Source organism: Dama dama, chromosome X (assembly GCF_033118175.1).
Source record: "Dama dama isolate Ldn47 chromosome X, ASM3311817v1, whole genome shotgun sequence".
Classification (NCBI taxonomy): domain Eukaryota; kingdom Metazoa; phylum Chordata; class Mammalia; order Artiodactyla; family Cervidae; genus Dama; species Dama dama.
Genome location: NC_083714.1, coordinates 102194405 through 102222366, shown reverse-complemented (window position 1 = coordinate 102222366; position 27962 = coordinate 102194405). Strand labels below are relative to the sequence as shown.

The 27962-nt window shown below is 44.9% G+C and overlaps 1 protein-coding gene across 3 annotated transcripts; it reads right to left on the bottom strand.

Annotated features, from left to right (window-relative positions):
- Positions 1-27514, bottom strand: GNL3L (G protein nucleolar 3 like). Of its 3 annotated transcripts, XM_061137778.1 has the most exons (17): positions 27385-27403; positions 24981-25048; positions 20024-20159; positions 17813-17853; positions 16781-16888; positions 15527-15643; positions 14734-14817; positions 14439-14574; positions 13424-13527; positions 11532-11676; positions 8877-8964; positions 8210-8384; positions 7986-8128; positions 7213-7349; positions 4956-5083; positions 1889-2108; positions 1-305 (listed from the first exon to the last, which is right to left on the bottom strand). In XM_061137778.1, exons 3-17 carry the CDS (start codon positions 20136-20138, stop codon positions 223-225), a joined length of 1824 nt encoding a protein of 607 aa, XP_060993761.1. In that variant the 5' UTR covers positions 20139-20159; positions 24981-25048; positions 27385-27403; the 3' UTR covers positions 1-222. The 3 variants fall into 3 exon arrangements, with proteins under 3 accessions (XP_060993761.1, XP_060993760.1, XP_060993762.1); XM_061137777.1 differs by lacking the exon at positions 20024-20159 and having other exon boundaries at positions 27385-27514; XM_061137779.1 differs by lacking the exon at positions 20024-20159 and having other exon boundaries at positions 27275-27410.
- Positions 27515-27962: the final 448 nt, after the last annotated feature.

The following is a 27962-nucleotide window of genomic DNA, read 5'->3' as shown; positions in this document are numbered from 1 at the left end:
GATCTTCTGATTATTTATTTCTCTTGTAAACAGAGTAGGGGTTAAATAAAGGTATTAGGTTTGTCAGCTTCAGACACTTGGGACCTTTTTTTTTTTTCCTGGAGAAAGGAGGGAAGTGGGTGAGGGGTTCTTTTAATATGCAGGTGCTTCAGGGAGAAGCAAACCATTTCATCTGTTATTTCCATTGGAACTGGAGTTGGAAAGGGAGGTGAGATCAGTGGATCAGTCACCAGCACTGTCATCAGCATTGCCAGAGAGGTCAAGAGCGGACATCATGGAATCAGACAGCTTGCTGGCAAGTTTATCTGCAGATGGAGAAAAAGAGGAAGTCATTTGGTGGTTGGCTTGCCAACAGAAGGCTTGCAGGAGCTAGGCTACATTTATCTTTGTCAGCACCAAACTCCCAAACTGGTTCCCTAACCGCCCACCATCAACACTGAACAAAACAACTGGTGGGCTACTGGCAGCCCACTACTGAATCTCACAGAAAGACCCATTTGTCTACCTGTGAAATGATCACCCCAAAATAGCTTATATCTCAGAGTCACACTACTGAGCTTCAAATATTTTTATCTCTTCCTAGTATCAAAACAGCTCTTTTCTTTCACTGTGTTGAACTCAGCACTCTGCCATCAGCAGTGCTTTGTTAAGACCCCCAAAGCTCTTACAGCAAACCAGCAGGATGGCAGTAGGGGCTTTGAACCTGAATGCTCACCTCCAGCCTTCAGCCACACCCTATTATTCCTCGGGATTTTCCTCAGACATAACCTCCTTCAGGAAGCCTTCTCTGATCACCTCTATCCCACCACAACCTTCAGGCTGGGTTAGGTTCCCTCATTTTGTTTTCTGTCTTCATGGTGATCACTTTGTGTTCCCAATGTCTGTTTTCTTATCTCCTCCTCACTCCAATAAGACCAGCAGTTAAAGAGCAATTAACCTCTGTATTCCCAGGACTCAGTGTAGAATCAGGCCAAGAGCAAATGGTTATGAACATAGTCTAGTTCAAAGAACAGGGCTTATGGGATCAATCAATCCTAGGTTCACATTTTGGCCCAAATACCTGGAGTTTCTGGGACCCAGTTTCCTCACTTACCGAATGAGAATAAGACTTCCAATGAATTGGTGAAAATTAGTATAGCATGAAGACCTAAGTGGACCGGCCACACAATGGACCACCATTAAAATAAAGGGACTTCTTTTGTGAATTGATGGGGAGATATCTGTAATATATTTTGAGTGGAAAAATGATGTGGCAAATTGTATGTTCAAGAGACTAATATTTGTCTAAAAAACAGAACAAGGAATATATAGATATTTGTCTGTAAACCTACCCCAGGAAATGAGATACAAGAAATTAACTGGTTGCCTCTGGGGGGAGGCCTGGAACTAAGGGACTGGAGGGGACTTTAATGTATATCCTTTTGTACCCTTTGGATTTTGAGTGTTTTATCTATAGATAAAGTAAACATATGTATGTAGCCTGAAAGTTTCTTAACACATAGAAAGCAATGATAAATAAATGGGGTATTTGATACATAAGACTAGGCCAGTGGTTCTCCAAGTGTGGCCCCCAGAAGAGCAACATCAGCACTGACTAGGAACCAGTTAGAAACAGAAATTCTCAGCCCTCACCAACAGCCAACCTACTCAGCTAGAAACTCTGGGGGTAGGTCCCAGAATCCTGTGTTTTAATAAACCTCCAAGTCACTTCTAAAATAAGCTACTGAAGTTTGAGGACCACTCTGCTAGCAGGTGATCCTCCTAACCCATCCCTGCCCCTTAATCCTGACAGAGGGTTAGACACATGGAGATACTCATTTAGGAGCCCTTAATTAAGGCCTCAGGTGGTTCTTTTTTGGAGCACAGGAGGGTGGTCAGGTCCTCCCACCTGCACGCTTCTGGATCTTCTTCTTATACTTCAGGGCAGATGCCAGAGCCTGGCCCTGCTGCAGGGGGTCTGTCTCCATGATCCTCTGTAGCACTGGGCGGCGGTCCACTGAGCAAACATCCACCATGCTATTGTTCCTAGGCTGAAGGTCCACATTGCGCTTAGCCCATCCCATCTGATGACGGTTTGGATTGGTGCAATACCCAGTAAGATCTCCAATCTGGGGAAAGTGAGGACAACAGTGAGGTCTGGGCCCCCAAAATAACCCCAAAGACTTCTGCAAAGGAGGTAGGGACAGGCTTGCATTAAGAACAGGAGTCTGGAGTTACAAAGAACTAATCTTCAAGTCTGGCTCTACCACAGATTGGCAGGTGCTTAGTTATTCTTTCAGCCACAATTTGCTCATCTGTCAAATAAGGGTGGGCAGCGGGTAGCTTGCCTGGCTTTTACAAGAATAAAATGAAAAAGTAGAACTACTTGTCAAAGACAATTGGTATTACAATGATTCTTTGTTCAAATGACCTTTTAAGGTCCTACTCAATTTAACAAATATGTTCCAACATCTATCTTGTGCCCAGTTCTGTACGGGGAAATGCTGGAGAAATGATTCGCATGTACACCCATCTTTGGGAAGCAACCAGGCTAAAGAGGAAAAAACCCAACCACATCACAAGTTAGAATATGGTAAGTGTCCACCAAAGATATGCAGCCTAAGTGACAGAGGCTGAGGGCATGGTGGTGGTCAACATACTGTGGATGGAAGGGTCATTCCTGACTGAACACTGGAAAGCACAGAGCATACCTGGGCACCCAAAAGGGTATCTACTGGGCTGGAGTAGAAGGTACACAGGGTCAGTAAAACATAATATTGACAGAAAGCTCACTATGTGCCAGGTACCTTTCTAAGCACATACATGTATGTGTGTCATATACATACATATGAATATGTATACATGTACTCACACACACGTACGTATTAACTCATTTAATACTGGTAACAATGTCTTTGACAAACAAGGTAACACAGCTAGTAAGCAGTGGAATAAATCAGAACCCAAGCAATCAGAATTCTATATGTATGACTACCTACTACACTACAGCGGGGGAATAGCAATGCTACAAACCCTACAACTCTGGGGTTGCAGGGGGCGGGCACCATTCACAACACAGCACACTCAATGGTATCTCCCAGAGTTGGACAATAGAGTGGCCCTTCTCATGGCCCTGAACCTGAGCCTGGAACTTGTAATACAGAGCAGGGAACTACTGCTGGTCTATGAGGAAAAATGGTATGTTCTGGGTGCTTGGGGGATGGCCTTAAACTCACAACTTTAAACTGATTTTCCTATAAGCACTAGGGGGAGTTTTGAAACTATGTGAAAATGGGAATGGGCATAATTCCTACCACTGCCCTAAGGCAGGTCTTATCTCTTACAGAGCACAGGCAAGAGTTTCCTTTATAGACTCCCTACCTCTACTCTGGCTCCTTTTTTTAAAACTTGATTCTTACTGCAGTCACTGGAGTGATAGTTCTAATGTATAAACTTGACCAAATCACTTCCCTGCTTAAGAAACCCTTCCAGATATTATGTAGCCATCAAAAATGAAGTTAAGTAATCATATGGAACAATCTACACTATGAATTTGTAAGTGAAATAAGGAATGTGCAGAAAAATACAAACAGCATATGACTATTTGGATTAAAATAGATCTGCTATCTGCTTTTATGTGTTTGTGCGTTGAAGATGCAATAGCTCTGAAAGGACACTCAAGTCTAATAGTGATTGCCTCCAAGGAGGGCAGGGTGGCTGGAAGAGAGAAGCAGGAGAGATTTACTTTTATTGTACACTCTCTACCTTTTTTTGGGGTGGATGGCACCCTGCACAGCTTGTGGGATCTTAGTTCCCCAGGGATTGAATCCAAACCTTGGCAGTGAAAGCATAGAGTCCTAACCATTGGACTGCGAGGGAATTTCCTACCTTTTCAGTTTTATACCATGTACCTAGTCAAAATATTTTAAATAAACAAAATGGGAAAAAATTTAAACCCTTTGCCTTTCCTCCTCCTGTACAAAATTGCCAACTTTCAGTGTTTACCTATTACTCATGGTTTAAAGTCAAACTCAAGGCCTTCAGGGATCTGACACCAGATTCACCCTTCCCTACCTCTACCCTGACTCCAGCCACCTCAGACCACTAGTGATTTCTGCAAAATACCATGCTCTCACCCTTTCAGGTCTTGGCACATGCACAGGCTGAGCCCCTGCCCAAGGGCTGCTGCCCCTCTTGCCCAGAGAATTCCTCAAATTTCAAGATGTGGCAAAAGTATCAGAGCCCCCAGGAAGACTTCCCTGGCTCACAAGTAGTATAGGTTAGGGCCCTTAGATTCATGCTTTCCCACCGTCTGCCCTGAATCCCTGTGTGTCTCCCATCAGTGTGGATATCTACGGCTTAAACCACTACACTGTGACCTCTCGAAGGGCAGAGACGGGGGGGACTGGCAGATGAAAAGGCTGAAAAAGCCTCCGAGATCACAGCACAGCATATCAACTTGATCCTGTAAGTGCTGGGGAGCCATGAAAGGGCAGGTGACCTTTGGGACCTGCCATATGGGACATATGTCCAGGTCAAAGACAACTGGAAGCTTAGGCTAGGGTTATAGGAATGGTAGGCCACAAAGACACCAAGAGCATCTATTAAGATTTAGGAGGGAGAAGACAGACTTGGTGACTGTGTATAGGATCCAAGATACCAGTTAGAGGGAAGGACAAGTAAGGGATGTCCAGGTTTGTAACTTGAACAGCTGGGTGGATAGATGGGGATCCTGTTCTCTAGGGCTAAAGCTGGGCTTGGAAAGCTGCCTGAGAGCATGCCTCCTCCTTGGATCTGCCATTGGTTAGCAAAGGATGTACCCTGACTACAGCCAGAGTGCCCACAGGGAGTGAATGAATGACCTGCACCTCCCCACTATTATAGGTGGACTTCGTGGGAGCCAGGTGGAAGGGACTGACCATTTCCCAGAGCCCTTGGGTAGACGAGAGGGTTGCCATGAAGAAATAGACAGGTACCTTATACACGGTGGTTTTATTTTCCATAGCATCTGCTATTTTCACCATCGGAGAATGGAGCCACTTGATCTCCATTTCGAGCGGGTCCATGTCACCCAACAGCTCATCCGATTCTCCAGTGGCCAAGCCTTTAACACAATCAATACCACTGTCAGGGCCCTGGCTCCTTTCTGCTACCAGTCCCCTGGTCAGGCCTCAGTGGAAAGGATATGTGGATACTGCCCAGGGGAGTCAAGAAGGAAGGCTCTTTTATTCCTGCTGGGAGGCCACATAACACAGGATTAAAGGTGTGGGTTTTCCACTAGGGTACTTGCCTGCGAGTCTTAGAGTCTTAGATTCCTCATCTGAAAAGCAGAATGCCACAAGCCCTGTAACACAGGGCTGCTGTAAATCACAGCAATGGGTGCCTGAAATGCACTAGCCTGAGACACTGCTCTATAAATGGCAGCTACTAGAATTCCCTCCCCAGGACCAGGCCTCTCTCCCTATTTCACTGGTGCCTTGTCTGGAGCTGGCCTCTACTGCAGGCCACAAATGTGTACATTGCCCTGGGCCCATACTACCTTTGCACCTCTTCTAAACTTTGCCCCATCTCCTTCCCTGGGCCTCTAATTGCTAATCACTCTTCAAGATTCAACACTAGGGCAACTAGGAAACTCTGATTATTAACCACTCCCTCTTCTCAATTTCTGGGACCTCAATCATTTGCTAAAGTGCATTTTCACTGCCAGAGCCCCACTTGCCCTCACATACAGCCCTAAAAATGCAAGCTCTAATTCCTCCCAAATGTCCACCTGACAGAAAAGTAAAGTTCAGAAAGACGGCTGACTTGCCCAAAGCCACATGGGGAATATATTCTGAAGCAGGCAAGCCTCTTGTCCTCATTTGTAATCCAAGCACACTAAAAGGCCCAGAGAAGGAAAACTACTGGCCCTCAAGAGAAACAGAGTAACTGGAAGCCAGGCCAGCCAAGACTTTCTCCACTACCCCAGAGTGTCCACAGACAGGCCCAGAGAGCACCGGGTACCTTTCTTGGGTGGGGTAGATGAGGAAGGAGCTGCAGATGGTAGAACAGCTGAAGAGAATTAACTTCCCACAGGAGTTTCTGAAAGTCATACCTTTGTACTCCAACAAATAACCATCTTAATAACAGCTAATATTTACCAAGCATGTGCTATATGCCAGGCACTAGGTTTTACATATTAAATAAGTCTTCACAACTATCTTATCAGGTATGTGCTATCATCCCATTGTACAGATGATGCCATTGGTCATGGAGAGGTTAAGAAACTTGTGTAGCACTACACAGCTAACAAAACTCAGATTTTAATCCAGGCAGTTCATTCTTCTAACCACTCAGATACACTGAGCTGGAAGAGTCTTCAACAACAGGGCAAGAGAGCTAGTTTGAATGCCACATCTACCTGTCACTGACCATGTACCATTTAGCAAGTATCACCTTTCTGTGTCTCAGATGCCTCACCCACCAATGGGGACAAGAGTAAAAATGCAGGAATGGACATGCAATGGCTGTGACAAAACCTGGGGCAATGAGAAGGGTTTTCTTTTTTGTTTCCTTTTTTAATTGGAGGATAATTGCTTTACAATGTTGTGATGGTTTCTGCCATACATCAATGTGAATCAGTCATAGGTGTATATATATATATGCCCTTCCCTCTTTAACTTCCCTCCCACTTCCCATCCCATCCCATCCCTCTAGATTGTCACAGAGCACAAGATTCAGCTGCCTGTGTCATACAGCAAATTCCCACTGGCTATCTATTTTACATATGATAATATATATGTTTCAATGCTATTCTCTCTATCCGTCCCACCCTCTCCTTCCCTCCATTATGTCCACCAGTCTGTTCTCTATGTCTGTGGAGAGAAAGGGTTTTTGAGAGAAGTATCTCAGTCCACTCCAGGCCTCAAGAGATGGGGAAAGGAAACTCACCCTTCCTAAACACCTTACCATGTTCCAGGTACTTTGTTGATTTTTTTCATATCTACTAAGAGCCCACAACCAGCCAACCCCCCACTCCACTCCACCACCACCCTATCTTCCTGTGACCCAAATTACAGTTCCTCACTTTGTGGGAAAAGACATTAAACTTAAAGATGTTTAAAATAGTTCTCCCCAAGCCAGACTAGGGCCAGAGCATGGGGAGGTCAAACATGGGACCTGTTGTCAGGTGTTTGTGGCTCCACTAGGGCAGGACCAGTTGCTGGGCAGGCCAACCCACTCAACCCTACTTACATTCCATGGTGTCTTCATTGGCTTGCTCAGTATCCTCAATGTCAAAGACCTCAGTCATCTCCTTAACGATCTCAGCACTAAGATGGGTAGGCAGAGTATGGGTGGAGGGTGGGAGTGTATAGAAGCTGATCTTCCCGCTGCATTGGGAGGTGGGAAGAAATTGACGTTATTAAGACAACAAATGACAAATGAGGACTTTGCTGGTGGTCCAGTGGTTAAGAATCCACCTGCTAATTCAGGGGACACGGGTTCAATCCCTGGTCCAGGAAGATTCCACATGCCACAGGGCAACTAAGCCCATCGCCACACCAGCTGAGCCTCACACGCTGCAACTACTGAAGCCTATATACTCTAGAGCCTGTGTTCCACAATAAAATACTGAAATAAGAAGCCCACACACAGCAACTAGAGAGTAGCCCCCACTCACCACAACTAGAGAAAGCCCACACACAGCAACAAAGACCCAGCACAGCCAAACATAAATAAATGAATAAATAAAAATTTTAACTGTATGTTAAAAAGCAAATGACCAGTCAAAGAATGAGTTTTCAAGTCAGAAACAGTGAGAGTCAACTAGAAAGCCCAGACAGTAACTTCTGAACAAGAGGTTGAATTGCTGGATAATCACTAGGCATGAGTTGCTGAGAAGGATGTGACCTGATGCCTTGGCCTTCCCTACCCAGGAAGTCAGGCTGCCCTCTGCTGCAGTGAAAACAGATGGGCCCCCTTGTGGAGCCTGACTCCCAGAAGGCCTCACCCTTACCCCTACTCACCTCACCCAGTCAGCCAGGACAGCTTTGGCTGCCTGCTCCTGACTGCACACGCCCCCCTTCTTCTTCTTCCCCAAGCGGTGGGCCACTGCAGTCAGAAAGTGCTCAGTGGTCTGAAACCCAGAGACACCATAATAGCTGGAAATCTGGTAAAGAGAGGAAGAAATCATGAGTAAGAAAGAAGGGCCCTTGGAGCAAGGCAGGGCATAAGTGAGAGCCCTGCATACCTCCTCCAGGTTGCAGCGTTGCAGGATGGTCTCCACCGGGGTCACAGGGTCCGCCAGCTTCTGCATGTGAATGCAATTGCGCAGGATAGTGCCCACCTCTGAGTTGGGTCCTGGGACGATGCCCGGGGCATCCAGCAGCCTGATGAACTTGTCCAGGTAGACCTCCTGCATGAACCTGGGTCAGGAGAGGGGAGATAAGAGAGGACGTAGGACAGTGATGAGTCCAGATGTGTCTGGCATCCTCTAGACCAAGCACCCAGTGGAGAGAAGGAGTGTGACAAATGGCACACAGATGAAGGTGAAGAGATGCAGGGTCTGATTCTAGTCTGATTCACTTCCACCACCAGGGACTGAGCTGCAGGACCACAGGCAAGCCTCTGACTCTCTGAGCCTGTCGCTTCATCAAGGAAGCAGAACTGCTTACTCAGAGCCCAATCTTGCATGACTGTCAGGAGGCTTGAAGGAGCTGTGGTGGGGGGGGAACACCCAGCTGGGTGCTTGGCCCAAACCCAGGGTGTGCCAGGTAAATAAGGGCTATTAATGAAACTCCCATGCCTACGGCAGAATCAGAAGGTGGTCCAAGATAAGGGACAGGGGTTAAAGGCATGGGAGTTGGGAAATGGTAGGGTGAAGGACCTGTGAAGTAGGGGAGCAAGCAGGTACTTACTTGGTGACCCCAGGAACAGCTCCCACACTACACGCACGGCTGCGCTTCAGACTATTGATCAGGCTGCTCTTCCCAACATTGGGAAGGCCTACAAAGAAACAGCAGATAGCTCAGGGCAGGAAGGGTCCTCAGAAATATTTGGGACAGCCTGTGTGTGGGAGGCCCAGGCAGGGGCAGTGTGACCAGGCCACGGGAAGCCAAAAACAGAGCTTGGCCTCCCTCCTGCCTTTCTGTCCAAGGCCCTGACTAAGCCCCTCCATGGCCTTTCTATCCCTTTCCTCTACATGTGAGCACCCTGGCTAGATGTGTTCCTCTCACTAGATGTGACACTCACCTCCTACTTACAACCAGCTTGGGAAAGGTGCTGGATGCAAGACCTCTGTGACACAATCCAACGGATGGTGGGCACTGGGAAATGTCATAAAACAGAACCATCCATCCTGGTGTATAGTTCACCTGGCAGGGGATAGGGAGTGGGAGGTGGGGCTCCTTTGAGATGTCAGTCTTTGAGGAGCTTTCTGTCTGTGGTGTGTTTTTCTGTTTGGGCACCTGTAAGCGCCTCTCGGTCTATGGATGTCCTTGTCTATTTCTTACTCACTGGGTCTCTCATTCCCACCATTCTCTTTCTCTGTGTGCTAGAACTTACATGTGTACTATTTATTCCGATAGATGTGCCTGTGTGTATATCCCTTGTGTGTAGAAGTCTCTGTGTATCTTCTCTTAGCTGTTCTCATTCTAAATACCATTGCTTTTCCCATTTCTGTCTTTCTCTCTGTGTATCTAAGCAACTCTTTCTCTGCCGGTTTGTCTCACTTTCTCTCATTATGGCCATTGTCCTTTCTCTCAAATTCTCCCCACCCCACCAATTCTGCCTCTTTGTTAATTCCCTCTATGCCAACTCCTCTCAGCTCTTTCTGTATATGGTCCTTCTCTCAGTGGGCTTGTCTCTCTACATGAATCACTGTGCTTCTTTTTCTCTGTGTCTCCCTAGTCCTCTCTCTGACTCTATTTCTCTATATATACATATATATCTGTCTCATCATAGATGTGTATCTGTGTCTCTGACATGATTGTGTCTGAGGGTCGAATGCATCTGGGCACACGTGTCTCTCTATGGCTCTGTTTGCTTGGAGGGGAGTTGGCTAAGTGTGTGGGAAGGACTTGGTCTGCATGTATTTTGCCTCTGGATCTGTATGTGTCTTCATATGTATGGATCTATACATGTGTCTGTGGATCCATATGTGTGTATAGATGTGGGTGTACATTATTCAGTGTCTGCAACTTTGTTCCTGCTTTTTTTTTATTTTTTTTTATTTTAACCAATATATGTATTTTAATTCCATTTTCTTACATTTCTTTTTAGCTCCATTTCCATTAATATTAAAATAAATATATATTTAACTTAGACAATGTATTTTGATTCCTCAAATACATTTCTAAACATGGAATAATTTTGTTCCTGCTTCTTTCTACGTGCATCTCCCTCTGAATCTCTTTATCCCTGAGTTTGACTCACTTGTTCTTTCCTTGGGTATACATGTCTCCCTCCCTACTCACATGAGAGGATCTCTAGCCCTCTCATGTCTCTCTCTGCAGGTCTCTACACACATTTTTGTGATCATATCTCCCTCTCTCTGCATGCCTCTGTCATTCAACTCTGTCTTCCTTTTCCACTCCCCACCAATCCCACCATTTGGTTTTCCAGATATTTTTCTGTATCTATTCAGGTATTTTACCTTTTTCTGTTTCCAGCTTTTTCTCCAATGTTTTTTTCTCTTGGCTTCATTCCTTTTCCCTGCTGGTCTATCTCTGCCTCTCTCAACTTCCTGGTTCCTTTCCCAACAGCTTTCCTTCAACGCCCTGGGTTCCAGGTTTGAGCCTCAGCTCTTGTCTTGTCTCAGACAGGGGTGAACCCTACAAGTTCCTTTCCTTTCTCTGAGCCCTAGTGTTCTTATCTATGAAAGGGAGATGTTCACCCCTCTCTCCCACAGCTCTGGTGGGATGCATGCATATGTGCTCAGTCATGTCTCGACTCTTTGCAACCCCGTGGAATATAGCCCACCAGGCTCCTCTGTCCAGGGGATTTCCCAGGCAAGAATACTGGATGAGGCAACCATTCCCTTCCCCAGAGTGGTAGGATGACATGGGTCAACTCTAAGCCCAGCCCCACACATTTAGTCCATGGTTCTAACACTCCAACTACAGTGGTGATTCTGAGTATGCCTCCCCATGTCCACCAATCCAAATTACAAATCACAAGAGCCTTCCTGGGACTTCCTTGGTGGCACAGTGGGTAAGAATCTGCCTGCCAATCCAGGAAGATTCCACACGCCTCAGGGCAACTCAGCCCATGCGAGCTGCAACTACTGAAGCCTGCACACCCTAGAGCCCATGCTCCACAATAAGACAGCCCACCATAATGAGAAACCCAAGCACTGCAACTAGTGAGCACTTGCCGCAATGAGAGACAGCCCATGCAGCAACAAAAACCCAGTGCTGCCAAAATAAATACCTTAAAAAAAAAAAAGGACCCTTCCTGAACAGCTCCTCTCCTCCCTAGCCAAAAGTAACATGAAGTTCCCAGAATCCTTTCCCCCAATGAAGCCCCTGCACAAGGAAGAAGTCTGGGCCCCATAACCTCCCCCAAGGCCTTACCCACAACGCCCACACGGATATGGGTGCGCACTTCACCAAGGCGGCAATAGTTCCCCAGAACCCTCATGAGGTTTTCAGCTCCAAAGCAGGCTTTGCTTTTCAGTAGTGACTCAGAGGCTTGATCCACTGGCACACTGCAGCGATTCTGGAAAATGAGGGGTATTACAGAAGAGGCATGAGATGAGAGCTGTGGTCTGAGCGCAGATTTCCAAATTTCAGGACTGCCTCCCTGTTATCACCAACATCACCAGCATGAAGCAAAGGGCTTCTCACACAGGCCCTGAACAAACATCTGCCATTTCCCTGCTTCCACAAGGCCTATTTTTTCCAGTTTTTCCACCTCGTCTTCTGTCTCAGTCTCTGCCTAAACACACATCTCTTGCCTCCCTCAGCAGGAGCAGGACAGCCTCCTCGCCTCTAAGCAGGCCAGGTTTGATTTCCAGCTCTGCCTCTCACAGGTATGTGGCCAGCAAATTCTGATTCCATTCTCTGGGCTTCAGTGAACCCTGTCTACATGATGAGGACATTTGCCTCCCTGTCCAGGGAAAGAAGAGATACTGTCCGGCCCACGTAGAGCCTACCTTCCCTTGATTCTTCACACAGGACAAGACCATTTCAGCCTCCATCTCTTTATTCCTGATGCCACCTCCTCTGCCCTGAATGCCCTTTCATCTCTTCCTCTGTCCTTACTTACCTACCATAGTACTGCAAAATAGAAATTGACTTAAATATCCATTAATAAGAAATAGGTTAAGGAGCTATATCCTTAAAGTGGAATACAGATCAAAGAAAAAGCTGTTATAAAAGGATGCTTATCAAATTTTTGATATCTAAAAGGTAAAAAATTACAAAGGAACTACCATGTTTCTCCCAGATGAACAGAGATTTAAATGTTTAATGATATCAAATATTGGCAAGGGTGTAGGGAATTAGGCCCTCTCACACATTCATCTGTCCCAGTAGTGGGAAGATAAATTGGTATAGCCACTTGGGTGGGGGGTAGAGAAGGGAGGTGGGGCTGGGGAGCAATTTGTCAGTATCTAGGAAAATCTAAAATGCAAAGTACCTATGACCCAGCCACTCTACCTCTCAGTACCCAATCTACACAAACACTTGCTGACTAGCCAAAAAGATGTGTAAGGGTATGTATTATAGTACTGCTTATAATGATTAAAAAAATTGAAAACTATATTTATTTAGTGTAAAAAAGGTAGAACTCTATAGAAAGATCTTTAAGGGAAAAAAAGTACACCTCAGGATGACATATATGATACACCCAAGCACTATTTTCTCTATATACAAATCCACATATAATATAAAGCACAGAAAAACATCTGGAAGGATACACACCAAACTAACAACGGTGGTTAATCTGGTGTATGGATAAAGGAGACTGGAATTAGGGGTAACAGTGAAAGGATATTCAAGTTTCATCTATACAGTTGACCCTTGAACAACATAGGTTTGAATGGTGCAGGTCCACTTACATGCAAATTTTTTTCACTAATACATACTATGGTACTACATGATTTGCAGTTGGGTGAATCTGTAAATGCAGAACCATAGATACTGAGGTCCAACTATAAGTTATACATTGATTTTCCACTGTGCAGAAAGTGGATGTCCCTAACCCCTGTTTAGTTCAAGGGTCAACTGTAATTGCTTTTACTTTTTCTACTTTTTTTTTTAATAATTAAGTTTTACACTTCTTACAAAACTGAAAAAAATGTCCCTCAGGACCCACTGTCTCTCCCTAGAAGCAACAAAATGTTTCTGTACACTTTAATTTAGTCTGACATTGAAGACATATTTCTATGTTAATAATATAATTAGAAAAGAGTATAGCCCCAGGCTACTGTGTAAGAGGCTAGATGTGTCTGGTCCCAGCTTACCAGGTTTTTGACCTGATGCTGGGTACTGGCCTTGAAAGCCACAGTTGGCAGCTCATTCCGAAGGTATTCCAGCCACTTCTCCACAACCTCCTTGGGGACCAGGTCTAGGAAAAATAGGAATGGATAGGACTGGTAAGAACATCACCTCATGGCTCACTCCAAAGATGCAGCCACCCACAACCCAGGCTTGGCCCACTTTCTGCCAACAGATATCTCCCTAGCCTGCCAGTCCCTGTCCAGTCCCCAGGTTGGTCAGAAAGGACAATCTAGTCTCAGGGACAAGTTGGCCCTCTCTAAGTAGACCTGTTTCTTCAAGGACAATGGGTAACCAGCTATATTTCTAGATGCCTTCCTCCCAGACCTGGGGCCCAGTACCAGAGGCCTCCCAAAGACTATTTTCCATTCCCTCCCTGGATTATTCTAGGTTGGGCCAAATGTCAAAAATAACCTTGAAAAGAATGGCTACCATTTATGAAGTACTGACCATGTATGTACCAAGCACTTTATCATTAATTCTCACAATGATCCTATGAGATTGGGACAATCACAGCCCATTTCACACCTAGAAAAATGGAAGCTCTCAGGTGACATGACTTGTCAAAGATTCCAGAGAAAATAGACATCAAAACTGGGATGAAACCCGGACCAGAGTGACTCCTGAGCACATCCATGTGCTCTTCTGCCCCACCATCTGGGATCCAGCATGAGGGAGAAGAGGAACTGTCTAGCACTGGCCAGGCACAAATAAAGCTCAAAATGGCAAAAACAGGGAACTGAAAGGCAGACAGACTTTAACTCCATTCTCAACTTCTGTTATATTGTGTGGTGTGTGTGTGTATGTTTCAACAAGTGACTTTACCTCTCAAATCCCTAGCTTTAAAAACTCAAACAAGAATTCCTACCTTGCACTATTTTGAATACCATTGAGTTGTTGTGTCTCAAGGTTAGGTCCAAGGTAGTCTTTTAAGAAGGCTTGGCCCCTGCCCTGCCTTACCCAATCCTGTCCAACACCTACCAATCTTGTTCAAGACCAGGACCAGCTTCTTGTTCCCTTCTGCCTGTAGGACAGTCTCCTCCATTTGGAAGCAGCGGCAGCCCAAGGGGTCCCTGGAATCCAGGACTTCCAGAATCACATCAGAGTATTCCACCACCTGCAGGGCAGGGAAGAGGGTAAGAAAGCAAGGAAAGAACTGGGCAGGAATCAAAAGGCCCATAAAAGAGGTCTTCATCTTAGGAAAAACAGAAACAGAGAGGAGACACGACTGGATTGGTGCCCTCCCTAAAGGGCCTTAAGAAATGGGCCCCCATACCTTACGGAACTCCTTGTAATAAGCCTTCCTTGTAGCCTCATCATCCAGTTGAGGAAACATATTTAATTCTTGCAAAACGTCCTCCTAAAGGAAAAAAAAAAGAGGATGGTCCAGGGGAGGAGAGTGAGAGCCATCTTTGGCAACCATGGGAGACTGGGACAGTCATGTGAATTCCAGCCCACCACAAGCAACAAAATCAAGAAGAAGGACAGATCCACATGGTCCATGTGTGTGCCTATTTGTAAGTTTGTGTTTGAGTACCAGCTAGAGGACTGGGTATGCACCTGAGTATATAAGGGAGGAATTTAAGAGGGAGGTGTAAGTGAGAAAAACAATCTATGGGGAACATGGGATGGAGGAAGCAAAATGTGTACTTTATACTAGAAAAGAAACTTTGAACTGGAAAGCGTATATTCTGTGAGATGAGATTATATGCCAGAAATGCAGTAAGAAGTCCCAGAAAGAAGTGGACTCCTCTCTTAACTTTCACTTTACACTCTCAATCTTTCTCTCCTCCTGTCCCCCAGTCCTCCCGACTCCCAATCCCCAGTCTTTGTGTTTCAGCTTGGGAGAAAGGACCTAATCAGGGCTCTCCAATCACAGATACAGCTCTTCACCTCCCTCTCACCCTCCCTCCATGTCCCTACCGTTTCCCATCCTCTCTGAACTGGTTCCCTACTCCCATTCCAAAAATCTCACACCCTTCCTCTTTCCTTTTCACAGAGCAATGGCAAAAGATGCTTTTGAGCAAGCTCACACCAGTTCTACTGAGGGGCAAAGATTGCTCTCTCACCTTGCGCTCAAACTCCTCTTGGCGTCGCAGGACATCCTGGCAGTAGCTTTCAATGGTCCTACGTCGGTGTCTCTCTTGCTCCCGGGCAGCCTGCTGCTTCCCCCTCATTTCCTCAACCTAACAAGTGACCATACAAAAGGGCTGAAGCTGATGAGGTCTGCAATCTAAGGGAGGGATGGAAGATCAAGAGTAATAGGGAGTAGGTGACAGAGGGAGAAAACAGTGTGACTTTGCACAAGTGGGAGGAGCAGGGATACAGGGAGGGAGAAGACATGACACCAAGAGATAAAGAGATAAGGGGTTTGAGGGAAAGAAAGACAAAGAGATGAAGGAGGGGAAAGCATGGCCGACACTAATACAAGGAAAGTATATAAAGCTGAGAGAGATCGTGTCCTAGGCAGTGGGAACCACTTAGGATCAGAGAGGGGGAAAAAAACAAGACCCTGGGACGACAGAGGATGAGATGGTTGGACGGCATCACCGACTCAATGGACATGAGTTTGAGCAAGTTCCAGGAGTTGGTGATGGACAGGGAAGCCTATCATACTGCAGTCCATGGGGTCGCAAAGAGTCAGACATGACTAAGTGACTGAACTGAACTGAACTGACTGAGATATTCCGTCATTTAAAGAACACCAAAAGAAACTGGAGAAAAGGAAGAAGGACATCCAGGAGAGAGAGATGACAGGAAAACAAAAGTGACAGTGCTTCAAAAAAAAAAGCCTACATATGTAAAATAGATAACCAATGGGAATTTGCTGTATGACTCAGGAACTCAAACCAGGGCTCTAGAGGGGTGGGATGGGGAGGGAGGTGGGAGGGAAGTTCAAGAGAGAGGGGACATATGTGTACCTATGGCTAATTCATGCTGATGTGTGGCAGAAACCAACACAATACTGTAAAGCAATTATCCTTCAATTACAAATAAATAATTTTTTTAAAAAAGCATTGTCTCAAATGCTGAGAATTAAATAAGATGAGGGAAGAAAGCGATCCATGAGTCTGATGTCAGAGAACATGCTGGTGAGACTGGCAGGATCATTCCAGTGGAGCAGTGAGAACAAAAATCAGACAGCCATGAACTGGGAGGTGAGCAAATGGAGATACTAAATCAAGTATCAAAGCAACTGCCCTTTCTTTCCTTTCCACAAACAGCCTCAACAACCCTAACGATTCTGGCCTTTGCCTGTCAACATTTCCATGGACCTGGCGGTCAAGTCAGGCCCTCTCTCTCCCCCAAGGCAAAGGACTTACCCTCTTCTTCTTTAACTCAGCCTCCCGACTGGCATGATCATTGGAGTGAACAAACTGGGGAGAGGAGGCCACTTTGGTGGCTGCTTTCTTTCCATTCTGCTTTGCAGGCTGGATACCAAAGAAGAGAGAAAAAAATGAAGATTTAATGAACCCATAGAAATCACCCTTCCCGGGGTGGGGGGTGGCGTTAAAGCTGCTCATAAGTAGATTTGTGGGAGGAAAGAGGAGAGAAGCAAACAAAAAGGGCTCTGTCCCCAGAGGTCCCCATATGACCAGAGAGACCCTTCTTCCCCTAGCTAGGCAGGGACTAAGTAAAGAATACCAGGAAAGGGCGGGGCGGGGCAGGTGGGCAGTAAGTAGAAAGGTCTCCCAAGTAAAGGCCAAGGGAATACTAAATAGCTCTCCAAGTATAGCCCTTGGAACAGTAGTAGCATCATCTGGGCACTTATCAGATGCTGAGACAGACCCACTAAATCAGAAACTCAAGCAATCTATGTTTTAACCAACCCTCCAGGTGATTCTGGAGGGCTAAAGTTTGAGAACTTTAACCATGCTAAAATTTAAGAACTGCTGCTCTGATGCAAGTTGTATTTGTCCACAACTTTCCCAGCAGGACCAGGAGATTCAGGAGCTGGGCCAAAGACTGTTTGAGTCCTGCCTCTCCATGAAGAATAGAGACTTGGGAATTAAAACTCAAGTCCCAGATGAGCTACTTGAACCTAGGAACTTTCTCATTGAGGGTCAGTTTCCTCATCTAAAAAAAAAATGAGATAATGACAATCCATATCAAGGTAAACTAAGCACAAAGCAGTATATGGCTTGTGGTGGGAACTTAATAAATGTTGCTGCTTCTATGCTGAAGCCACCCAAATGGCTTTTGGGAAAGCCAAATCTGCTGATTCCAATGTGGTGCTCTATTTGGAGTCAACCAATATCTACTTGGTTTTGTGGGCCTCTTCTGAAGTTGGCAACCTGTTCCCAACCTTGTCCCCAACAATGGGTATACCTTACCTGAGAGTGGTACCAACTTACCTTCTTGCAGCCTTTGGAACCTTTACCTGGCTTTTTATTTTCTAAAAAAAAAAAAAAAAAAAGCCATCATCCACCTACCCAACATGCTTTGAACCTTAATGGAGGTCAGGCAATACTGGGAATCTAAGGAAGCCTCAGACACCATGTCTCTCTAGGCACACAAGACAGACATAGAGCTGGCAGCTGCAGTGTCAGAAGAGGTACTGGATATTTCAGTGAATACCTGAAACATTATACCCAGTGCAAACTGAAATAATTCTTAAGGAAATCCTGTGAAGAGAGCAACAGGAACATGCACTTATAACTCCTCTCTTACAACTTCTAGCTGAGGCAGCTCAACAATTTTGGCACCAGGCTGAAGTGGGGGACTGGCAGCATGAGAAGGTGATCTGAGGAGTCCCACCCAGCTAAACCAGAGTAGATGCCCTCAGCCCATGGGGAGAGAACTGTCCTTTCCTGCCGACCCTGTTCATGCCATTGCCTCCCAAGGGAATTACACTACTCAGCCAAACTGTAGCCTCCCTTTGATTTAAGGAGAAGAGAGCTCACCTTCTACAATCACACCTTAACCAAGCCTAGGAAAGTAAAAGGCCTCTCCCCACTTCAATTAGAAGTCCCTTCTGTCACCTCCTTCACAACTGGCCTCTCAGAAAGAATGGTGTCCCATAATTCTCACCATTTGCAAAGGGGCTAAAGGAATTCCTACAAGAAGAGGTTCTAGAAGGTCAGGATATACAAACAAATATAGGAGCAGCTTGAGATTATCAGACAGAGGACAGGCTCCCCAATCACATCAGGTGGTTCATATCAAAGCAGAGTTACTGTAGGAAACAGAGGATTTAAATACTACTTATTCTTAAGGAGATTCAAGAAGATACTTCAAAGGAACTGTATAAGAAAAAGATTCCCAAAACTTGATATTGAGTAAAAATTCAATCAATGTAGTGAAAAACAGAATGAATATCACTAACAACCAAATTAATAAGCCAGAAGATCAAGGGAAGAGCTTCTTTGAAACAGAGCAAAAATACAAAGAAAAGTATAAAATAGAAAATGGAGAATGGACTCAAGACAGCTAGTATCTAAATTAAGAAGAGTTCCAGAAAGAGAAAAGATACAAATGGAGAAGCAATTATTTTTTAAAATACTAGATAAATATTTTCCAAGTTGAAAACAGGATTTAGGCTTCAGGCCAGAAAGGTGCATGGAGCATCAAGATTAACAAACAAAAGACACATATATGCCCTGGACATATACTGATGAAATTTCTGAGCCCCAAAGACAAAGAGAAAATCTTGTAAACTTCCAAATAGAAGACATTCCCAGCAAAGGAGAGAGAAACAGACAGCCTTCTCAAAGCCACAATTCTGAACACCTAAGACAGAAGAATAATCATTACAAAGTAATGAGACAAGGGACAGTATTCCAAGTTAAATTTCTACAACTGACCAATAAGATCACTCTTGTGTGAAGGTAAAGGAAATTTTCAGATGTGGAAAGATTACCACCTGCATTCTCCTTCTGGTAAAATGACTTGAGGAAGTATATCAGCAAAAAATAAGCATAAAACCATGCTAAAGGTCTCACAACTTTGGAAGAGTAGGATAAAAATAGTTATTTTTAACGTTGATAAAGTGATACAGAAATTTAGTTACACTTGATTTAAATATGAATGCAATTACCAACATAATTTTAAGTACTGATGGAGGATTTTTTTAACTTGTTAAACTTTTTAGAAGTAATAAGGGAATAAGAAGAAACAAACAAAAAATATAAAATAAGATGGTAGAAATCAAACCAAACATATTAGTTATTACAATGAAAGTAAATGAACTGAATTTCCCTGTAACAAAAAAATCAGATCCCAAGTCTTTTCTTCCACAATATTCACATTGCAATGAAAAGAATGTGAGGCTTAGAATTAACCAAGTCTGGCCATTTTACTCAACAATTTCCATCGACCTAACTTCCCTGGAAAATGAGGGCCATGATGAAAGAAAATACATCACTTAGAGAGAGGAAAAAACATCTGCTTCAGAGAGAAGGAGGGGGAGGAGAAACTGAGAAGAAGGCAGGGGTGCATTCACCACTCACAACACTGCAACACCCAGGAGCCCCTGTTATCGTTCTTTAATAGCTTCAGAGAGAAAACAGCTACCATTTTTTAGCCAGCCAGAGCTAGGTTCCTGTTCTGCTTCAATAAGTACCTACCTATATGACCTTGAAGAATTTTCTTAAATCTGAGCACCAATATTGCCACATACCAACTCTCACTGATATTCAGCAGCAGAAGGTAGGGGAGATGCTTCGTGGTGCAGCTCTCCATATCCTGGGCTAGAGAGATACCCTGGACCCAAATGGTAATGATAATGATTAAATCTAGGAAGATTACTGAGAAGCCTAGAAAGAGTGTTCAAATACAATTTCAACTGCTGTACATTTTTGAATGGCTATTAAAAAGGAGAGTTTGTTTTATTGTTTAAAGGAAAAGCAGTCTTAAGACATCCCTCTCAACTATCTTCAAGCACATTTGTTCAACGTCCCAGAGACTTCCAAAACACTGATGCCACTTGCTTCTTCATTCAGTGGCCACCCCATTTCCCTCCCTGTGCACCTTACACAGTCTGCCATTATGATGGATTACATAGCTGTGCAAGAAATCACTGATGGCTGTAAATGTTTTAAATGTCTTTAACAGGTAATACAGTCATACAGTTCCAAAATAAAACCATGTCAGATACAGAAAACAAACTTACGGTCACCAGTGCAGGAAAGTGGGGGGATAAACTGGGAGATTGGGACTGACATATACACACCACTATAAAAAAATGGGGTTTCTCTGGTGGCTCAGACAGTAAAGAATCTGCCTGCAATGCAGGAGACCCAGGTTTGATCCCTGGGTAAGGAAGATCCTCTGGAGAAGGGAATGGCTACCCACTCCAGTATTCAACCCTGGAGAATTCCATGGACAGAGGATCCTGGCAGGCTACGGTCCATGGGGCCGCAAAGAGTTGGACACAACTAAGTGACTAACACTTTCACTTTCAGATATAAACTAGAAAACTAATAAGGACCTATAGTATAGCACATGGCTTCCCTACTGACTCAGATGGTAAAGAATCCACCCGCAATGCAGGAGATGCAGGTTTGATCCCTGAGTCAGGAAGATCCCCTGGAGAAAGAAATGGCAACTCACTCCAGTATTTTTGCCTGGGAAATCCCATGGACAGAGGAGCCTGGTGGGCTACAGTCTATGGGGTCGCAAGAGTTGGACATGACTGAGCTACTCAACAATAGTAATAACAGTATAGCACAAAGAACTGTACTCAATACTCTGTCATGTCCTATATCAGAAAAGAATCTAAAAAAGAGTGGACATATGTATAACTGATTCACTTTGCTATACATCTGAAACTAACACATTGTAAATCAACTATACTCCAATAAAAATTGTTAAAAATAAATAAAAACATGTACTCTCAGAGGTCTCCCTCCCACACTTGTCCCTAGTCCCTGCAGTCCTCTCACCACAAGAAACCACTTTATTAGTTTGTCACGCATCATTCAGTTTCTTTGTGCAAATATAAATATATATTTTTATTTTCCCATTTTCTCCCAAGGAAGGTAATATACTATGTACTCCTGTCAGTAACTTGCTTTTTTCACTTAACAAATCCTGGAGATCTTTCCATCTAACTGTTTTTCCATACTACTTCACTTCTTTCACTTGCCAGGGTTCCTTTGTATGCATATACTCTATTTAACCAGCTAATTATTGTCTTTTTCATCACTATCAATAATTGTTACCAATAAAAATTAATTTAAAAAAATAAAATAGAAATTCTATTATCTTGTATTTAATGTTCTTAGAGTATAAACTAATTTTGTTCACTTTTCTTGTGTTGCTTGAAGAAATGATTATTTGCTTTTGGTACTGACATAACCAAAGCCTGACTCTTGATGAAATTTTTATCATTATATAAAGTAAGTGAATTTTTTTTAACCAAGCCCTACATAGGCAGGGCCACCATTCACACAGAATACAAGGCCACTGGGTTGCACAATTTTCATCCAGTCTATCCAGTGTGCTATCCACATGCTATTTTCTCCTTGGGCGATGGCAGGATAAAGGCAGGGAAGCACAAAGTCTGTCCTACCACCCTTGCCTTATCTCTTATAAGAAAGAGTCCATGTATCATATTTGTCTTCTCCTTCTAGACTATAAACATCATGGTGGAAGGAGAGGGAATTGAGTTAGCATTACTGAGACATTCTAGTGCCCGACACACAGTAAGTGCCCAATAGCTATGCCTGGTCATGTTGCACCCTTGGGACAAAAAGATAAACCAGGAGTCAGTGAGAAGTTGAAGAGACAGGGGCTTCCCCAGTGGCTCAGTGGTAAAGAATCCGCCTGCAACATAGGAGCCGCAGGAGACAAGGATTCGATCCCTGAGTCCGGAAGATCCCCTGGAGGAGGGCATGGAAACCCACTCCAGTATTCTTGCCTGGAGAATCCCACGGACAGAGGAGCCTGGTGGGCTATAGTCCATGGGATCGCAAAGGGTTGGACATGACTGAAGTGACTCAGCAGCAGCAGAAGAGACAGACACAATCTACAGAGTTAATAGCCCTGGTCCCTATGGGTGCACAGGCAAGTGTAAACCAAGGCAGGAGATTAACAGGAGCAATTTCCAGAGGAAGTTATGTATAAGGTGAAATCTGAAAAACAGGCAAGAGTTATCCCATTAAAGGATGAGAAGGAAAAGGAGTCCTGAAGGCAGAAACAACAGCAATTTATCCACACTGTCTATTTCACAGTAAGAAAAATCCATAGCTCAAGAGATGTCAGACAACAATTTAGTGGCAGAACACTGTATGCATCCTCTGAAGGGTTAAATTCCAAAGAGAAATGAAGGCTGAATCTTTTAAGCCAATACTTAATAGAGTGCTTATTATGTGCCAGGAACCCTTCTAAGTGTTCTTCTATTTTAATGCATTAAATCCTCACAAAAAAGATCTTCACGACCCAGATAACAACTCAGATAATGGTGTGATCACTCACCTAGAGCCAGACATCCTGGAATGCAAAGTCAAGTGGGCCTTAGCAAGCATCACTACAAACAAAACTAGTGGAGGTGATGGAATTGCAGTTGAGCTATTTCAATCCTAAAAGATGATGCTGTGCAAGTGCTGCACTCAATATACCAGCAAATTTGGAAAACTCAGCAGTGGCCACAGGACTGGAAAAGGTCAGTTTTCATTCTCCAATCTCAAAGAAAGGCAATGCCAAAGAATGCTCAAATTACTGCACAATTGCACTCATTTCACACGTTAGTAAAGTAATGCTCAAAATTCTCCAAGCCAGGCTTCAACAGTATGTGAACCAAGAACTTCCAGACGTTCAAGCTGGATTTAGAAAAGGCAGAGGAACCAGAGGTCAAATTGCCACCAACATCCACTGGATGATCAAAAAAGCAAGAGAGTTCCAGAAAAACAACTACTTCTGCTTTGTTGACTATGCCAAAGTCTTTGACTGTGTGGACCACAACAAACTCTGTAAAATTCTTAAAGAGATGGGAATACCAGACCACCTGATGTGCCTCTTGAGAAACATGTATGCAGGTCAGGAAGCAACAGTTAGAACTGGACAGGGAACAACAAACTGGTTCCAAATCCGGAAAGGAGTACGTCAAGGCTGTATATTGTCACCCTGCTTATTTAACTTATATGCAGAGTACATGATGAGAAACGCTGGGCTCGATGAATCACAAGCTGGAATCAAGATTACCAAGAGAAATATCAATAACCTCATATATACAGATGACACCACCCTTATGGCAGAAAGTGAAGAACTAAAGAGCCTCTTGATGAAAGTGAAAGAGATTGAAAAAGCTGGCTTAAAACTCAACATTCAGAAAACTAAGATCATGGCATCTGGTCCTATCGCTTCAAACTCAACATCCAGAAAACTAAGATCATAGCATCTGGTCCTATCACTTCATGGCAAATAGACGGGGAAACCGAGGAAACAGTGACAGACTTTATTTTTTGGGGCTCCAAAATCACTGCAAATGGTGACTAAGCCATGAAATTAAAAGATGCTTGCTCCTTGGAAGAAAAGTTATGACCAACCTAGATAGCATATTAAAAAGCAGAGACATTACTTTGCCAACAAAGGTCTGTCTAGTCAAAGCTCTGGTTTGTCCAATAGTCATGTATAGATGTGAGAGTTGGACTATAAAGAAAGCTGAGCGCTGAAGAATTGAATCTTTTGAACTGTGGTATTGGAGAAGACTCTTGAGAGTCCCTTGGACTGCAAGGAGATCCAACCAGTCCATCCTAAAGGAAATCAGTCCTGAATATTCATTGGAAGGACTGATGCTGAAGCTGAAACTCCAATCCTTTGCCACCTGATGCGAAGAGCTGACTCATCTGAAAAGGCCCTGATGCTGGGAAAGATTGAAGGTGGGAGGAGAAGGGGACGACAGATGATGAGACGGTTGGATGGCATCACCGACTCAATGGACATGCGTTTGAGTAAACTCTGGGAGTTGGTGATGGACAGGGAGGCCTGGCGTGCTGCAGTCCATGGGGTCACAAAGAGTCGGACATGAATGAGTGAATGAACTGAACTAAAATCCTCACAACACTATTTGGCAAATATTATTTCTTTTTATTTCTTTATTAAGTAGGAACTATTATTATTCTCCTCTTCCCCCACCCCACTCCCACCCATTTTGTAGATAAGGAGAATGAAGTTAAGTAACTTGCCCAAGGCCATACACATGTAATTGGAAGAACTGAGATTCAAACTCAGTCTGCTCCAGAGTCCATACTCTTAACCACTGGCACAATCCATGATACCAACTTATAGGTACAACTTATAATAAAGAAAAATGCTAAGCTGTGTTAGGGTTACAGGCAGTATAATATGGTATTTACCCCTATTCACCTACAGTCTCTTGATCAAGTCACTTAACCTTGCTGAGCCTTGGTTTCCTTATCTGTAAAATGTGTATGGGGGATAACATGAGGGAAAACAACAATAATACCATACATAAAAGACAGACTGAATGATCTGGCTTATACCAGGCAATTTTTAAAGCTGCCTTAAAATACTGTATTTATTAAAGCTTAGGACTGGGAAGGAGCAGTAAAAGAAACTCACTGTGTCTAAGTTTCATCATGATGACTAACTTGAAAGCAGGTAGATTCAAATCTGCAGGCTTTTGTTTCCTGTTGGAATGGGAGAAGAACCAATTTGAAGACAGAGAGGGGAACCACAGTGCCACAAGCTCCCTACTAAGCCCCCTGAAGGCAAAAGTACATGATAAGGAAGCCCTAACAATTAGAGGAATTTGAGTGAAGGGGTTATACTGGAGCTGGTGTCTGGTATGGCTGAATATAATTATTAATAATAATATAGGGAAGGTAGGTGTAAACCTCTCTTCCTGGGTGGAGTCAGTGCCTCAATGCATCAGATGGGATCCTGGGTCCTCAATCCTCCACCCTGTAGTGTTATATACCTTAGGTAAGGGACTAGCACTAAACTTCTCTACTCTAAGGGGAGAGGGGTATGCAAGGACAATCTGTCTCTACACACAGTATTTACTGCATCTCTTTTCCCCAAATAGGGAGTTCTATGTCTCATCTATCCTGGGAGAGAGGTGAGGGGGGAGACATATCCTAGGGGATAAGGGACCTCTGAATAGAGCTTTTCTGTATGTCTATGTGGACTGAGGTCAGTGCAAAATCTTGGGGGAGAGGGGGAAAAAAATCTGTGCCTGTATATATGGCTAGGGTCTGTTCCTTGGCAGATTCCTTGACTGCAGGGAGAGCAGGATACCTTTTGTCACTCTACTCCAGGATACAGAGGAACTGGAAAAATTGGCACAGTGGCTGTGTGCATCTCTGCTGCATGGAAGAGGAGCACAGGTCTGTACATCTGTGTGTGTGGCAGGGAGCGGTCTCTTTACCCTAGGGAGGGCCATGGGATGGGACTGATATGCCTACCTCCACTACAAGATGACATTAGTTCATTAGTGCCATGCTAACAAAGGGGGGAATTATTCAGCTTTCCATGAACAGGGCCTGCACCTTGCCTGCAGTGGGCTATTCTAGACCTTTCCAGGGAGGTGGGAGGGGCATCATTTGCTTATCTTGCATACCTGTTGAAGTCAGCAGTGTAGTAATACTGAAGGAAAAGGACCTCTGGTTCTCTATATGGGGAGGGGGGATGCAGCTATAAATTCAATGGAATGGCCCTTACACTGGGGGGTGGGTCGGTTTCCTATGAGTTTTTTTCCCCTGGATGGAGAGAAAAAGGTCTGAGCTCCTCTACCTTGGATAAGGGGGAGCCCATATGCACTGCACTGTGGGGTGATCAGTGATGTCACTGCCTCTCAATATTGCAAGGCACCTCTCTGCTCCTTTGGGGTCTCTCCTTTCCTACAGTTGGTGATTCTAAATCCTTGGAAGGGCAGGGAAGAAGGAATGACCTGCGTCTACCTAAAAAGAAGAATAAATCTGAGTCCCTCTTCCCCGGGGGACCCAGAAGAGGCAGTTCTCTCTCTTCATTGGTTAAGGCCTGCTGCTGTTTGCTGCAGGGCATTTTTGGTGGGTCAAGCCTTAACAAATTCAGTAAGCCAGCACCTGGGGAGAAGGTGATCAGGCCTGACTTTCCTCAATGGGGACTCACTCTAGCCTAGAAGGGGTACATCTGCGTGGTTCTCTGTGGGCTGAGACCTGTGCCTCGAAACACTTAGGGAGGGGTGGTCTCGCACTTCTGCAGGAATGGTCGCAGGGCATCAGTCAATTAGTTACACAGGGGCAAGGTAGGAAGGTCTCTAGGTCTTGACGCTAAGGGAAAGAGGTTCACTCAACTGTTTATTAGCTCTTCTGTTCTAGTGGTCGAGCAGGGGTGGGGGTAAATACATCAAAGCTTCTGTCATAAGGGAAAAGGTGCACCGAAGCAGACCTACCAGTAGAAATCTGCGCGGTTCAGCCTCGTGAGGAGGGAAGATATATCTCTTTATGGGGGAGTGTCGATGTCGCCACACCTTTGGGGTGTCCACGCCCGTCTACACGGGAAAAGTGCGGAATGGAGCCTCACTACCCTAAAGGAGGAGGGCACTCCACGCTTCTCCACACAAGTGGGGTCTGTAACTCTCTCCATAAAGGGTGTCCAGGGGTCTACTGGGAAAGGGAATAGCAACCCATTCCACTATTCTTGCCTGGAAAATTCCATGGACAGAGGAACCCGGCGGGCTACAGTCTATGGGATCGCAAAGAGTCGGACACGACTGAGCGACTAACACACACACAGAAGGGTCCACGCCTATCTAGATAAGGTGGTCCGTGCCCCTCTACACCCAAGAATGAGTTTGGGCGTATGTCCACGTGCCGAGCAATCCCTGTCTCTCATCCAGGCCCTTCTACCCTGAAAGGAACCTGACTCTTTACCTCTCTGTTCCGGGGCTGAGGGAGCCTCTGGTTTCACCGCAAACAGGTGATCCTTTCCGCGCGGCCGGCTAGGTGAGCTCTCATCACGAAAAAAGAGAGTAGTTTCTTACCTCCACTTCCGGCGGAGCTCTGAGAAGAGAAGACAGCACAACACTCTTGGCCCAGGGGCTGCGCTCGCCCCGCTAGTCTTCGACTTCCGGATCCCGGTCTCGCGGAGCCGGTTCAGTACTTGGAGCGTCCCCGGAGGCGGAGCTTCGGATTGACGGTTCGCGCCCGCCCGTCCCTTCCTCGCGGCCCCACTGGCCCCGCCTTCCGGCTGCGCAGTAAGGTAAGGTTATCGCTGAGGGGGAGGCGGGGAAGAGGGAGGGGGCAGTTCTTCATCGGCTGATGTGGCCATATAACCTACTTGTAAGGCAAATTCTTGTCTGCGGGCCTCTGCCCGGGCCTATATATGTGTGTTCTCGAATCTTAGTGACCAAGCTTTCTCCAGGGCCGCATCAGACAAGGGTGGGGGTCGGTGTCTTTGTCTACAATGGAAGATGGCGACGGGCAGGGTGTGAGAAAATGGCTGCCTGGGTCACATGTTTTGCAGCGTATACCCACCTGAAATGACTGGCTACTACCAGCAACCATCCCGGCGTGCAGAGCCCCAGACAAACCCTGAGGGAGCCACTAGGAGCTCTTTCTG

Coding starts and splice junctions, on each gene's coding strand:
- GNL3L (XM_061137778.1), bottom strand. CDS start 20,138: ATGGAGAGCTGCACCACGAAGCATCTCCCCTACCTTCTGCTGCTGAAT. Junction 13,528..14,438: donor CCTGGTCTTGAACAAGATTG/GTAGGTGTTGGA, acceptor TATTTTTCCTAG/ACCTGGTCCCCAAGGAGGTT. Junction 8,129..8,209: donor AACGCTGCAACCTGGAGGAG/GTATGCAGGGCT, acceptor TCTCTTTACCAG/ATTTCCAGCTATTATGGTGT.